Source organism: Caenorhabditis briggsae (assembly GCF_000004555.2).
Source record: "Caenorhabditis briggsae complete genome, chrV, whole genome shotgun sequence".
Classification (NCBI taxonomy): domain Eukaryota; kingdom Metazoa; phylum Nematoda; class Chromadorea; order Rhabditida; family Rhabditidae; genus Caenorhabditis; species Caenorhabditis briggsae.
The window spans coordinates 6864476-6878526 of record NC_013488.2 but is presented as its reverse complement, the minus strand read 5'-3'; the positions used below and the strand labels follow the sequence as shown (position 1 = coordinate 6878526).

The 14051-nt window shown below is 39.1% G+C and overlaps 5 protein-coding genes across 5 annotated transcripts; 1 reads left to right on the top strand and 4 right to left on the bottom strand.

Moving 5' to 3' along the window:
* Positions 1-1306: 1306 nt before the first annotated feature.
* Positions 1307-3646, bottom strand: Cbr-tag-304 (the record flags this gene model as incomplete). Its single annotated transcript, XM_002647451.1, has 3 exons — positions 1307-1370; positions 1836-2579; positions 3261-3646. 3 exons carry the CDS (start codon positions 3644-3646, stop codon positions 1307-1309), a joined length of 1194 nt encoding a protein of 397 aa, XP_002647497.1.
* A 1013-nt stretch (positions 3647-4659) lies between these two features.
* CBG06569 lies at positions 4660-5800 on the bottom strand (the record flags this gene model as incomplete). The annotated part of the gene is made up of 3 exons (XM_002647450.1): positions 4660-5460; positions 5509-5697; positions 5747-5800. 3 exons carry the CDS (start codon positions 5798-5800, stop codon positions 4660-4662), a joined length of 1044 nt encoding a protein of 347 aa, XP_002647496.1.
* A 1229-nt stretch (positions 5801-7029) lies between these two features.
* CBG06568 lies at positions 7030-8973 on the top strand (the record flags this gene model as incomplete). The annotated part of the gene is made up of 6 exons (XM_002647449.1): positions 7030-7113; positions 7364-7517; positions 7570-7632; positions 7680-7900; positions 7948-8617; positions 8663-8973. The coding sequence occupies 6 exons, from the start codon at positions 7030-7032 to the stop codon at positions 8971-8973; spliced, it is 1503 nt and encodes a 500-aa protein (XP_002647495.1).
* A 622-nt stretch (positions 8974-9595) lies between these two features.
* Positions 9596-11286, bottom strand: CBG06567 (the record flags this gene model as incomplete). Its single annotated transcript, XM_045237204.1, has 6 exons — positions 9596-9861; positions 9949-10567; positions 10612-10832; positions 10892-10954; positions 11005-11158; positions 11203-11286. The coding sequence occupies 6 exons, from the start codon at positions 11284-11286 to the stop codon at positions 9596-9598; spliced, it is 1407 nt and encodes a 468-aa protein (XP_045093246.1).
* A 1096-nt stretch (positions 11287-12382) lies between these two features.
* Cbr-hacd-1 lies at positions 12383-13462 on the bottom strand (the record flags this gene model as incomplete). Its single annotated transcript, XM_002647447.1, has 4 exons — positions 12383-12498; positions 12547-12953; positions 13003-13106; positions 13193-13462. 4 exons carry the CDS (start codon positions 13460-13462, stop codon positions 12383-12385), a joined length of 897 nt encoding a protein of 298 aa, XP_002647493.1.
* Positions 13463-14051: the final 589 nt, after the last annotated feature.

Genomic DNA, 14051 nt, shown 5'->3' with positions numbered 1-14051 from the left:
AGACAAAATTAGAAAAAAAGTTCAATGAGCAGAAAACAAAAACAGGTGTCGAAACTAGCTCATGGCTTCTAATTGACAAAAAACCGAAGTGGAAAAAAATGTGCCTAGACGGCTTTTGAAGCGAGAAAGCATGTCAAAATGGTATTAAAACCAATTTCGAAACAGAATTCCGCGGCTGAAACTCTATTCTTCTGTTTTCCCGCTGAAAAATAAACGAAAAACTAGCACATGGTTTCTAAATTGACAACAAATCGAAGGTGGAGAAAAAATGGCTCCCGAAGCTCGAAAATATGTCAAACTGACGAGAAAATTAATTTCTAATTAGAATTTGGCGGTTGAAACACTATTTTTCCGTTTTCCCGCTGAAAAACAATCGAAAAACATGAAAAAACAGGGAAGATGACTCAAGCGGGAGCGAGAAAATCGTTTTGAAATTTGAAAAATCCTCGGTTCGTGGCGAGACCCAGCGCCGAGGAAAAGCGCGCGAAGATGAAATTTAAATTTTTTCGGAGATTTTTTTCTATTTTCGGCGAATTTCAAGCTTGTAAAGTTAGAGAAACAAAAAAATCTAGCTAAAAAAATATCAGAAAAATAAGAGAGTAACCAAACTGATTTCCAATGGCTCTCGACGACCCCCGCTAACGACACAAATAACAAAATTACACAAAATCTTTGAAATCTTCAGAGAGAGAGAGAGAGAGAGTGAGAGAGGGAACAGAAGCACGTGAGCATCGATGAAAATTGCGAAACTATGTGAGATCTGAACTGATCGGAGGCCTGACCAGTCAAAAGTTTAAATTAAATCCAGTTCTACACGAAAATTTGTGTAAAATATGCAAATGTCTCTCTCGTTCTTGCTTTGGGAGCGTAAAATGTGATCGGCGAGCACATATATCCTTCGAAGTTCCCGAGAGATCTCGGCGGGAAGAGAAACGAAAAGTAGAAAGGCAGCTGTTTGTGTGCAGAAAAAACTTTTTGTGTACAATGGGGGCGAAAAATGAATCGCGGGAAGCGATAGGAAGAAGAAGATTGAAGAAAAACGGGGGTGGGAGGGAAGAGAGAAGATTCATCATTGGGGGATTTTTTTGAACCTGAGAAAGAAATTTATCCATTTATTCAAAATTATCCTTTTATTACAGTAAAACACAAGGTAAATAGTGGAAAGATGAAGCAGTTGCAGCTGTCAAGGTTCTAAGTTCCTTAAGGATAGTAAATACAAAAAGTTACAAAAAAAGCAATCAGAAGAGTGCGATGTTCAATAGAATTTATTAGTTCCGATGAACAATATGGATCCACGTGGCATGGCTTAGGAAAGATCCCTGGTTTCGTCGATTGGGCACACTTTGAGACCTTTTTCAACAAGATCTTTCCTGAAAAATCGATTTTAAAGAAACTATACATGTTTTTAGCTTCTCTAACTACTTCAAAACCTGAAATAGAAGGGCCCCAATATCAGAAGTATTTTGTGCATTACACATTTATGATATCTGTTATAGGAACCGAGAAAATTAAGCTCAGATTTGACAGAATGGGGGCTCTTCTGTTATAGGTTTTACGAGACCAGATTAGCCCAACAATTTTTAAAGCTTTTTCATTAGTTTTTATAACTTGTCTAATTCAATATGCTCCTTTTTTTAATCAATCGTAAGTCTTAAGATTCAGGCGAGTTGTGAGCCTGGCTGTGGACCGTCCGTGGCCCGGATTGGTCTGGTGGACGGGTATGTTTATAATAAAAGGCTGAAGAACTTTTAACTACCGTATTAAATTTTTCGTTTGAATAACCCAAAAATTTGCAGATTTCTATTCACTTTTTCAAGCTGTCAAAAAATACTTACATCGCAAAAGGCTTGGAGAAATACTTATGAGCCCAAGAGTGAGTAGATGTTTTAGTCTTTGGCGTCTGCCTCGAAACGATATCATTCTTTCCCCAGATGATAGATTTGGCAAGAAAGTCGATATGAGATTGACGTGATTTTCCGGCAACTCCCAGCATTGCACTATTCACAATTTTGGCAGTTTTCTCTCGCTCGCTTTGTTCAAAGTAGATCCTGTTCACATTCTCTTCAGATCCATAAACCATTAGTGTGAAGATCTTCTCAATTATATCCATTTTCTCATCATCTGGGCGCTTTCCATGTTTCATCAATTGCTCTCTAAAGTATAGCACTGGTTCCTCAGTCTGTTCTCCTCTGATCATTTCAATTATATGTTGTTTCCGAACTTCAAAGTTCACATTATCGTCATTCAGTGCTCGTTCTGGCATTATCTTAATAGCCTCATCCATCTCACCAGCCAGAATCAAATCTCGAACTTTGTTTCTCTCGTGCATTTCCTTGAGATCCTTCTCCGGTAGATTGATTTTCATCTCTCGACAAAAAGTTTCAACGACTTCAGTAAGACCATTATGCAGGAAATATTCAAGGGTGGTGCGAAGAAGCTCAGCACGAGTTGGGTCTGGACGCATAATATTCACAAAGTTGTTGAAGGCAGGGTCCGCGCAATCGGAGAAGTCCGCGGATCCAGTAGAATCGCGGCGAGAGGAGCTAGACGGAAGAAGGGATGGGTTGATGGCTTGGCGTCTGGAAATTGGAAGTATTGGTTCTATGGAATTCATTGCGAATTTTAGGATTCAGTTAGTGATCTTTAACGTGCCGACTATTTTTACTACTTTTTCAAAGTAGATGGTCCACATAAAAAATTTCAGATTCTGAAGCTAGTATCATCTCCAGGTGACCCACATAATTTGAAAAAAGAAAGTGCAGAATTTGTTTTTTAACAGGATCTGCGAATGTCAGATCAATTAGACAACTACGAATAACTTTCTCAATGCCTTTTGTACCGTAGCTGTTCAAAAAGAATTATTCCGTTCAGAAGCATACTTGTAGTTTTTTATTAAACCAATATTTTCGGACCATCCGAATTAGATATGATAGATCTCGACGAGAAAAAAACAATACTAGTTGGAAAACTTTATCTTGCCTATGAACAAAGTTATAGGACATAAAAGGGCTCATTCGGGACCTTCCTGTTCTAATCGGCCTGTTTTCTTTGTAACTTAGTTCAGCGACTAGATACAGTTTTTCAAGAAGAATCATTTTTAATACTTGTGGAGTTCTATCATATCAAAATTAGTTGGTCCAAAAATATTGTAAAAGAAAATATGGCAGTTCCCGCGAAGGTCCCCCAGGACCAGGTTAACAAGTATGTTCCGAAGCGCTTCTGATTTGATAATCAAACAATTAACCCAAAACCCAACTCACGTTGTTGTAGGCAAAGCGAAATTCGGGAACTGTGACTTTCTCTCAATCAACGGATACCATTCGTCCTCCATCTCACCATCTTCCGGTAGTTCTTCTTCGACATCACTAGCTTCCGAAAGAGTGTCCCATGTAACAGCATCATCCACATCTTCATCATCATCTTCTTGCATTGCGTCTTCATCTGAACCACCTCCTTCCGAGTTGTGAGCCTCTTGGGCATCTTCGTAATCTTCATATTCATTTGGACTGTCATCCAATTCCATGATATCGGCTCGTCGATGATCTAGGAAATCTCCTTCTTCTTCTACTTCTTCTTCTTCGTCTTCATCACTTTCCTGGTCGACAACCGGGTTGTTTAGATGGTAGCGATGGTCTCGATGAGCCATTTACTTTTCTGAAAAACTTTAATTCTAAATATAGAGATAAATTTTTGAAAGAAGAAGTATAGTTCAAACATTTCCATGTGAAGCCACGAGAAACGAATTCATGCAAATCAATAATTTTGCGGAATAGAGTGACCGAGGGGGAAGAGAAGAAGAGACACACACTCACAAGACCCGCTACCCTCCGTTTCTCTTCATCTCTGGTTCTCTATGGACAAGGGCAGCAATAGGAAGGAAAAGGAACACTTATACAGACGGAGTACAACCCCTTGAATGAAGGAAAACTACAGTAGTATTTGAATGGAGATACCGTACCGTAAATCCTGCAATAGAAGGGCCCGGCATTGATAAGTTTGAGCTCAATTATTTCAATTTCTATGCAAGATATCCAAAATGTGTCAACTGATAAAATGCTTTCGATGTTATAATAAACATTTTAACTGTTGCCAACTTTTTCATATCTTCCATAGGATCCGAGATAAATTGACTCACAGTTAAAGGTTAGGGGCCCTTCTATTACATGTTTTACCGGAGTAACAAAAAGTTAGGAGTTTTTCGTAGAGCTTTAAATTTGTAGTTTAGCACGCAAACTTTGAGCCCAATTATCTCAGTCCCTATAAGAAATATAGAAAATCTGTCAACTGATAAATTTTTCACCATAATATCACCAATATTTTATCAGTTGACGAAATTTAGATATCTTTCCCGGGAATGGAGATAATTAAGCTCAATGTTTACGGTTTCGGAGGGGTTCTATGAAAAGAAAAATTGCGGTCTCTCTGTGCTAAATGTGATAATTTACTGCATAAATTTTCAGCTGATAACATTTTTCTATTTTTCGTGTTGCCTCTACAGGGACACTTTAATTAGATGGGCCCTTCTAATACAGGATTTACGGTTTTTAAAGAAAATTCAAAAAGAAATCAATTCATTTATTAAGTTGAAGTTCTTGTGAAACTAAACGGTTTCATTATATACACAAACTTGTTTTTCTTTTGACTCAAAATTCAAGTCGTTCACTTTCTCTTGCAGCACTGTCCGTTTCCACACGGAGAGTAGTTGGCTTGGCAAGAGCACGAGCTGGTTGATGGGTTGCTAGCTGGAGCTTGTTGGCAGGAGGTCATAGCTGGCTGGGCAGCTTGGCAAGAGCTGGAGCACGAATCTTGGCAAGCGGTTTGACACTGTGCGGCTGGTTGCTGTTGCTGGACACATTGTTGTTGGCAGGATTGCTCGCATTGTGGAGCACATTGGGAGGATTCGGCCATGGAGCGTTGGAGCACGATTTGAATGACAGCTTGGGATGAAGCAGGGGCTTGGGTAGTGGTGTCTTGGTATGGGTTGTACATTGGGGCGGATGGCTGGGCTTGCTGGGCAACGCAAGAGTTGTCACAAGCTGGCTGGCACGCTGGAGCGCAGGAGGATCCTTGATTGTTATTGTTGTTGTATGGGTTGTACATTTGGGTGTTGGTAGCTGGATCTTGTTGGACTGGAGCGGCTTGCTGGCACATATTCGAGCACTGGGTGTTGCATGCAGAACTGCATTGAGCGGCTGGTTGCTGTTGCTGGGAGCAGGAAGATTGGCACTGTTGCTGGCACTGTGGTTGACATTGAGCTTGAGCTTGAGCTTGTTGTTGAATTTGCAGCTGAATGTGGACTACTTGAGGAGCTTGGGTGGTAGTGGTGGTAGTGGTAGCTGGGGAGCATTGAGCCTGGCATTGCTGTTGGCATTGTGGTTGGCACTGAGCAACTGATGGAGCGGCTTGGCATTGTTGAGTGCAGCTTTGTTGGCAGGCTGGGGCGCATTGGGTAGCTTGGACCTGGAGAGAAAATTATTAGGATTATTGCTGATTCGAGATTTGAATTACTTGAACTTGTTGAATCTGTTGCGGTTGAGCGCAAGAGCAGGAGGATTGTTGCTGGACTGGAGCCGCTTGTTGAACAACTGGAGCAGATTGGCACGAGCATGATTGAGTCTGTTGAACCTGTTGGCACGAGCACTGGCTCTGCTGCGGCTGAGCACATCCACACTGTCTCTTCTCACGGATCACATTGCCCTAAATTAAAGTAGTTTAAGAATGAATTACAGAATGTCTAGAAACTTACAGACACCACGAGGGCGCAAGCAAGGAAGGCAATGGCGAGTGAGGTGAAGCGCATGATAAGAAGAACCGAGAAGAATCGGATGAGGAATCATGCACATCGGCTGACTTTTATACTAGGTTCTCGATTTTTGCCCACCCCTTTCCGCATACCTCACTCGGTCGCGGCAAACAGTTTTTTAGCGTGAAAAAGTGTTCGCCAGCTGAAGGAGCAAAGAAAAAAGTGGCGGAAAGGAGGCTATCTAAATAATCTTTGATTGCGGGAAAAGAGAGATTTTTTGGGGGAGAAAAAGGTAACTGGTTCTGATAACTTTATCAAATATAGTTTCAATAAGGTCTTCTAGACTCTAGTTTTGATTATCTACCAAATACCGTAAGCACTCTCATTTCCTGTATATGATATCAAGTAATGATTGACTGAGAAAGTGTTTTTCATATCATTATAAACATTTTATCAGTTGGTTAATATTTAATATTTTTTGCAGGGAATGAGATACATGGGATCAAAATTCAAAGTGACTCTCTGTTATAGTGCTTACGGTACTATGTAGTAGACGACAACTGTCCCTTTATTCTGAAAGTTTTCAGAAAATTTTTTTTAAAGTTCAACTTCTGTAATTGAAAATATTTCTTTACAAACTCATTCAGACAAAAAAATGGGGCTCAGAAGAGAGTGTGAGTGTGTGTGTTTTTTTTGCTGTACACCGTAAACACTGTAATAGGATGACCTTACTAACTTCACTTTGAGCCCATATATGTATCTCATTTCTCGTCGAAAATATCAAAAAGTGGGTAACTGGCAAAATGTTCATCATAAAATTAATAATAATTTGTCAGTTGACCCCTTTTGATATCTTTCACAGAAACCGAGATAAATTGGCTAAAAGTTTAAAGTTTGGAATGATACTCAACTAGAGGTATCCTGCGTCATTGGTTTTCCAGCTTCCCACTTTCTCTATTTTCTGTACCAACGTTTGACATCATTTTCTTATTACTTCCAAAACAAAGACCAAAACATAAATTTTCATAAAAACTGTTTATTTCCTCCTCCTTCCGTCTCCTTCGCATTGTCGTCATTTATGTTTTGAAATTGAGTTCAGATCTTTCCTATTGTTTTTTCTTTCAGCCTCGAACTATACAATGTTCTCTCTCCAAATCATCCCCAAAAACAAACTTATCATAATACTGCTTCCTGCATTCTTTCACTCTTGTCATCGCCACTGGAAATAAAACGCGTGAGTTATCAGTGATAACGGTTAGACTGGAGTGCGTCAGTTTGATGGGAAAATGACTTTCCAGTCGCCGCAAAACAAGAGTTCGCTCTCGAAAGCTAGCATTTTTTTGTACTGTGCGTATATATCAACATGTCTGGTGAGTGACTTTTTGATTTGAAAGTGTGCTGAACATTTTAAATCTTTTGTGTTTGTTTCGTAAATACGGTTTTGGAGAGTTTCCCGAAATGAAATGCGAAAAATTCAATTTCAAGAAATTATTTATAAGGTTGTAATCTACGTCTTATCTGAAGCTCGTTTGTTATAATCAGTGATATGAACCACTATATTGAAAATCAAAAACTTATGGACTACTAGGCCACCAATATGTTTGGAACGATTTTTTACAGGAAGATCGAGCATGGTCATTCTGTGTCTCTCTATGTATGGATCTATTGGGTGGAATGCGAGTGGTTTCCATTGAACAGTTATTTGAAGGAGTTCTACAAATGGTCCTGAGTGGATACCTAGGAAAACATTTTGACGGATTATCCAGAAAACGAGGTAAGTTTATCTGTTACGTGCGAGCGACACTGATCAATATACACATTTCCAGCCATCATGACCGTTGTACCTTTAAACAATTTAAGTATTTGTGCGGCAGCTGCTCTTATTATCAGTGGGTTTCTCTGATGTACTCGACCCTGATGTAGGTACATTTTTCAGCATGTCTTTCAATGGACACTACATCACCATGGTATATCGTATGCTTGGTTGTTGCGATGTGCATGTGTGCAGTGAATCGATTATTCTTGAATTCTGAGAAATTTATCACTGGAAGAGATTGGGTAATGGTTCTTGGTAATGACGGAACACTTTCCAGTATGAATGCGACTCTTTTGACGTTGGACCAGTTCACAAATGTTATAGCTCCATTGGTGACTGGAGTAAGACACTAGGAGATCGGATATTTAAAGAAGCTGCCTAATTTCAGGCACTTGTTACCTGGGTTGGTCTTCGCGAAACTGTTGGAATATTTGGAATCGCTTCTCTTCTCTCCATGACTTCCAAGTCTATTTTCCTCCGAATGATTTATATCTCCAATCCTCTTCTCCAGGTTAAAAAAGACAAAAAAGAATATATCGATCCATTTGCCAATTCTCGTCTCAAAGAATCTGTTGTCTATACCTATTGGCGTCAAGTGTCATTCCCAGCTGCATTTGGAATGTCTCTCCTTTTCATGACAGTTATGGGATTCGATGGTCTTGCAGTTGGATATGGAACAAGTGCAGGCCTCCCCGAATTCGTGGTCGGGGCATTCAGATCCTATGGATCTGCGACAGCAATCTTAGGAGCATTCTCATACGCTTTCTTTGAGAAGCAGTACAGTGTGGCAACATCAGGCCTTCTAGGCCTCGGTGTTCAACAACTCTTTGCTATCCTAGCCGTAATATCAGTTTTCCTTCCTGGATCTCCAATGAATCTCGATGGATACTTTGGAAACTTCACAGTAGGAACATGGTGGCACGATCTGGTGCACAGCTTCAATGGGAATAATGCAACTAACTTGGATCCGCACGTGGATTGGAAGCATTTCAGTTCGGATGGTGTTAGTCTGGCAAGTATCTTTGTGTTCTTAATCGCTATTGCTTCTGCAAGATATGGTAAGAGTTATTTGGTACAATTCTTTTAATTAAGAACATTTTGAGGACTCTGGTGTCTGGACCTGGCCATAACTCATATTATGCAAGTCACAATTCCGGAAAGAGAACGAAATACAGTGTTTGGAATGCACAATGCTCTCTGTCAAACATTTTCAGTGCTCAAGGATGTTCTAGTTATCATTCTTCCGTTACCTGCAACGTTTGCTATTTGTATATTTATTTCTTATGGCTTTGTTACTGCTGGTCACGCATTCTTTTTGTATTATTTAGTCAAAACGAATAGTTTATCCACTATTGGAAGGAGACTTTCTCAAATAGAGGAGAAAGAGGAAAAGGAGGAATTTGCGAGGTTATAGGAGAATATGAATAAATCTTTACTGTTTGATATTTTTTATTCAAATAAATTCTGTGTTATTTCTTATCATAAATATTTGTTGAATCATAAAGTGTAAAAAAAGCTTTCCTTATCATGTCCTATTCACCCGCCCTATTCTTTGAAATTTTTAGGTCCTGACCAGAGATGCACGGACAGGCCACACTTTCGGACAACGGGAAATGTCCGAAATTCGTACAACAGACAGCTGTCCGAGTGTGTCCGAGTGGGCTGTCCGTGCAACTCTGGTCCTGACCTAAAAAATAAAATCTAGGTAACGACCTAAAAGTGAAATCTAGGTCATGACTTAAAAACTGGAAATTTGGTCATGACCTAAAAACTTATATCTAGGTCATGACCTGAAAATAAAAATCTAGGTCATGACCTAAAAAATGAAACCTAGGTCATGACTTGAAATTGAAATCTAGGTCATGACCTAAAAATTAAAAGCCATGATGCGGTCGAAATTCGACAGGAATGCAAAGTTCAGTAGGCAGAATAGCCGTTTATTTTAACATAAAATATGGACACGTTTTCATTAAATAAAGAACTACAAGTATAAAAATTTCAAACAAAGATTAAGGACCTATTTTTACATAAAAACTCTATGCTTTCTTCTTGAGACTATCTATCTGTTTTGACTTCACAAAATAGTAAACAAAACATAAATGACCAGTGGTCACAAAACCGTATGAAACAAAAATACAGATAGCGAATGTGGCGGGTAATGGAAGAACGATAACTAGAATGTCTTTGAACACGGAGAATGTTTGGCAGAGAGCATTGTGCATTCCAAACACCGTGTTCCGTTCATTTTCTGGAATGGTGATTTGCATGATATGGGTTGCCGCCAGGTCCAGACACCAGAGCCCTGAAAATAAAAAAACTGTGAGACAAAACTTAATTCCAAACTTATCATATCTTGCTGTTGAAATTGCAACCAAAAACAACACAATACTTGTCAAGGAGACACCATCAGATGTAAAATTGCTCCAGTCTATATGTGGGTCGTATCCGGTTTTGTTCTTCTTATCAAAGCTATGAGTCATTGAACTCGACCAGTTTTCAATAGTAAAATCTTTGAGATACCCATTAATATTCATGGGCGATCCGGGAAGAAACACTGAGACAAGTGCCAGGACAGCACAAGTCTGTTGAACTATCAACCCAATGAGACCGGCCGTGTTGACACCATAACGTTTTTCAAAAATCGCGTAAGAGAGTGAGCCGAGAATTGCTGCGATAGAACCGAATGACCTGAATCCACCTATAATGTAACCAGGAAGACCTGAACTGGATCCATAACCAACTGCTAAGCCTCCGAAACCCATTACAGTCATATAAAGCAGAGACATTCCAAAGGCAGCTGGAAATGAGTCCTGGAGCCAGTAAGTTTGTAAAACGGATTTGTTAAGATGGGCATTAATGGTTTTGGGTCCCAGGTCCTTTTTCACGTGGAGCGATGGGTTAGAAATGTACAGGGATTTAAGAAATAATGCTTTGAGAATCAATGCCACCAGAGAAGAAACTCCAAATATTCCAAGCATCCCACTTAGACCGACCCATGAGACAAGAATCTGAATTTTTCTGTTCAGGAACTTCCAGAAAACAATTATCTCACCCCCATGATAAGAGGTCCTATAACATTTGTGAACTGATCCAGAGTCAACAAAGTTGCATTTAATTTTGACAAATCCTTCTCACCACCCAACACCATCACCCAATCTTTTCCAATTATTGTTTTCTCGGCACTCTGGAACAACTGATTGATGGCGCATAGGAACATGGCAATTAGGAGATAGATTTGGTACCAGGATGATGTTGAATCGGTAAACAAACATGCTAAAAAATTACAGCTATATGATGTTAAAGAATTAATTATGATCAGACGTAAAACTTACTGATAACAAGAGCAGAAGCGGCGCAAATACTCAGGTTGTTCAACGGCACAACGGTCATAATGGCTGAAAATACAAAGTATGAGTTGACTGGATATTCCTATGTAAAATCTGACCTCTTTTTCTGGTCAATCTGTCAAAATATTTTCCCAGGTGGACACTAAAAAACATTTGCAGGATTCCTTCAAAAAACTGTTCAAAAGAGACCATCCTCATACCGCCCATGATATTCATACAAATCGAAACACAAAATGCCCATGTTCGATCTTCCTGGAATATCAGACGAATTATTTTTTAGAAAAAAAAAGACTCACCAGGCATGTAAAAAAATAAACACAATACAATGATAAATTAGTTTTCAGCTTTGATGCTTGATTTCCGGTTACTTCCACTGTCATTTACGTTTGAACTATGGCAGTTCACAAACTGAAAAGTCAATACGCATCGGCGTAAAGAGGCAGGTTTTTATATCGCTGACAGGCCGGTCATCAGTGATAAAAAATATGATTTCGCACGGAAACTTCCTTTTGTGGAAGGTTGTGTGATCATTTCCTACAAACTTTGAAAATTAATATACCGTAAAACCTGTAATATAAAGTTCCCCTAACATTGAGCCAATTTATCTCGGTTCCGGTCAAAAGTACAAAAACGCTGTCAACTAATAAATTGTTAGCCATAATATCAGAAGTGTTTTCTCAGTTAACAAATTTTCGATATCTTTCAGAGGAATCCGAGAAAAATTATCTCAAACTTGACAGTGTGGGGGCCTTCTATTATCTGTTTTGCGGTAGTTAGAAGTTCATTTAAGCTACTGGTTCAACGGGATTACAGGTTTTGAAAGAGCAAGGATTTTATTAAGAAATTGAAACTTAAAAATATTTTTTGTAAATCATGAGGTATGCGGAGGCACCCAAATAATAGGCAGACATCGCAACAAAAATTATTTTCGTGTTATCTCTGTATCTCTATTAGGATCACTCCTAATTTGTTTACACCATTGTCTATCATTAGGGCGCATCTGTGGAAGAGAAAAGCTTGTGGGCGTGGCCAAAGGAGGATACAAAATTTTAGGGTCATTGGGGTACAAATCAATTTAGGGGTACACATATCTCAATTCGGGGGTACGATTCCCTTGAAAAAAATTAATTTTGTACCCCCAAATTGTGGATTTTGTACCCTTAAATCATTTTACCCCCGAATGGTTGTACCCTCCGAATGATGTGCCCTAACTACAGTAGTTCGGCTGTGGCCGCGGCTACCAAATTTTCTCTTCCACAGCTCTGATATTCGCATACCAGCAGAGTAGAAAAAATTTATTCCAGGTTATGGTACTTGTTAATATTTTTCTTGTACACCCTACAACTATCAACGAAGGGTTTTAAAGGTTTTTTTGTACATTTTTCAAATCCAACACTTTTTTATGAATCTAATATGACCTGTTTGAAAGCAAAATATACAATTAGCAGAACGGATTATATGTACAGAAAAAAGAAATCAATAAGTATAGAATCCTTGCTTTGTTTTTCTTCCAAGTTTTCCCTCGGCGACTAGTTTGTCTAGAAGTTGAATTGGAGCAAAACGAGCATCGCCAGGCAGAGTTTCGCGGAAAACTGAAACACAATTTCCAGAAATCTATGCTGGAAAAGTTCAGAACTCACTCTTCAAGGTACTCTGCAACACATCAAGCCCAACATAATCGCACAACTCAATTGGTCCCATTGGATAGGAAGTTCCAAATCTCATGGCAGTATCAATGTCCTCTTTAGTAGCATCTCCACGCTCCAACATGCGGATACTATCCATCAGATATGGAATAAGAAGTCTATTGACAATAAATCCAGGAGTATCCTTGGCGGCAACAGGCAACTTTTTAATCTCCTTACAAAAGTTGAACAAGAATTCTGTGGTTTCTGGAGAAGTCTCATCAGTGGAAACAACTTCAACAAGCTTCATAACAGGAACTGGATTGAAGAAGTGGAGTCCGGCGAAGAGAGACGGATTATTGATGACTGGAGTCATTTGAGAGAGCTTTAGAGATGAAGTGTTGGTGATAAGCATACAGTTTCTATAAAAATTACATTAAAATTACTTGGCCTAGCTCTGGAAAAACTCACTCTGGGCAAGTCTTTTGAATAGTTTGGAAAATGTCTAACTTGAGATCCAAATTCTCTGCCACGGCTTCAATGGCCATAGCGGCATCCTCTGCGGCAGAAGCAATCTGAAAATTCAAATTAAAAAACTTGAAAGAATATATATATATATATATATATATATATATATATATATATATATATTTTAGCTTACATCAGTATGAATCTGAAGCAATTCCAATTGGAGCAGTGCGATTTGTTCCAGTGCAGCTGGTTCCGATGGAACTTCTGTCTTCTTACCAGCAACACGGATCAAGTTCTTTTTGATGGTTTCTCGTGCCTCCAGAAGCTTCTTCTCGCTTCTTCCGTATAAGTTAACAGGGTAGCCAGCTTGAATGCAGACCTGAGCAATGCCGCTTCCCATCATTCCAGCTCCAAAGATGGCGATAAGTGGTTTGTCGTTTTGCACTTCGGATTGGACCATCTTGAGTACGCTTCTGAAAATAAAATTGAGGTTACGACACTACAGAAAAGATAGGTCCACTAGAAAAAGTTATGTTATATCAAAGATTCAATCAGAAAATGATTTTAAAATATCAAAATCAGTAACTAAAAGACAAATCACAATAGGTATAAAAATGAAAAAAAATTTAGTTTTCCTACTGAAAATATATTTTTTGAAACTTTTGAAAATTATGAACTGGAAAGAACAAAGCCATCTGCGTTTATATACAAAAAATGTGGCATGTGAACAGGAGAGAGTGGGCTGTTTTAAAAGTGATAACGTTTCTGCTCTCATCCTCCATTATTGATAAAGATCATGAGGGGTGATTCCAATGCCTCTCATTCCGGAGTCTGTAATCAGAACACTCGCAAAAAAGTGTTTGTTCGTTGGTGGTGTTATGTTTGCAGGAAAAAAGAGGGGCGGGGCTTGTTTTCTCATGCTCGGAGGGAACCCCAAAATGCTGACATTTTATGGTCACAATGGACCCCCGGCCCGTGTCAGCTGACAGTGTATTTGCATTTTGGTAGTAGGACGGGAAAATACTACTTTTGAAGAATACGAGGCAATT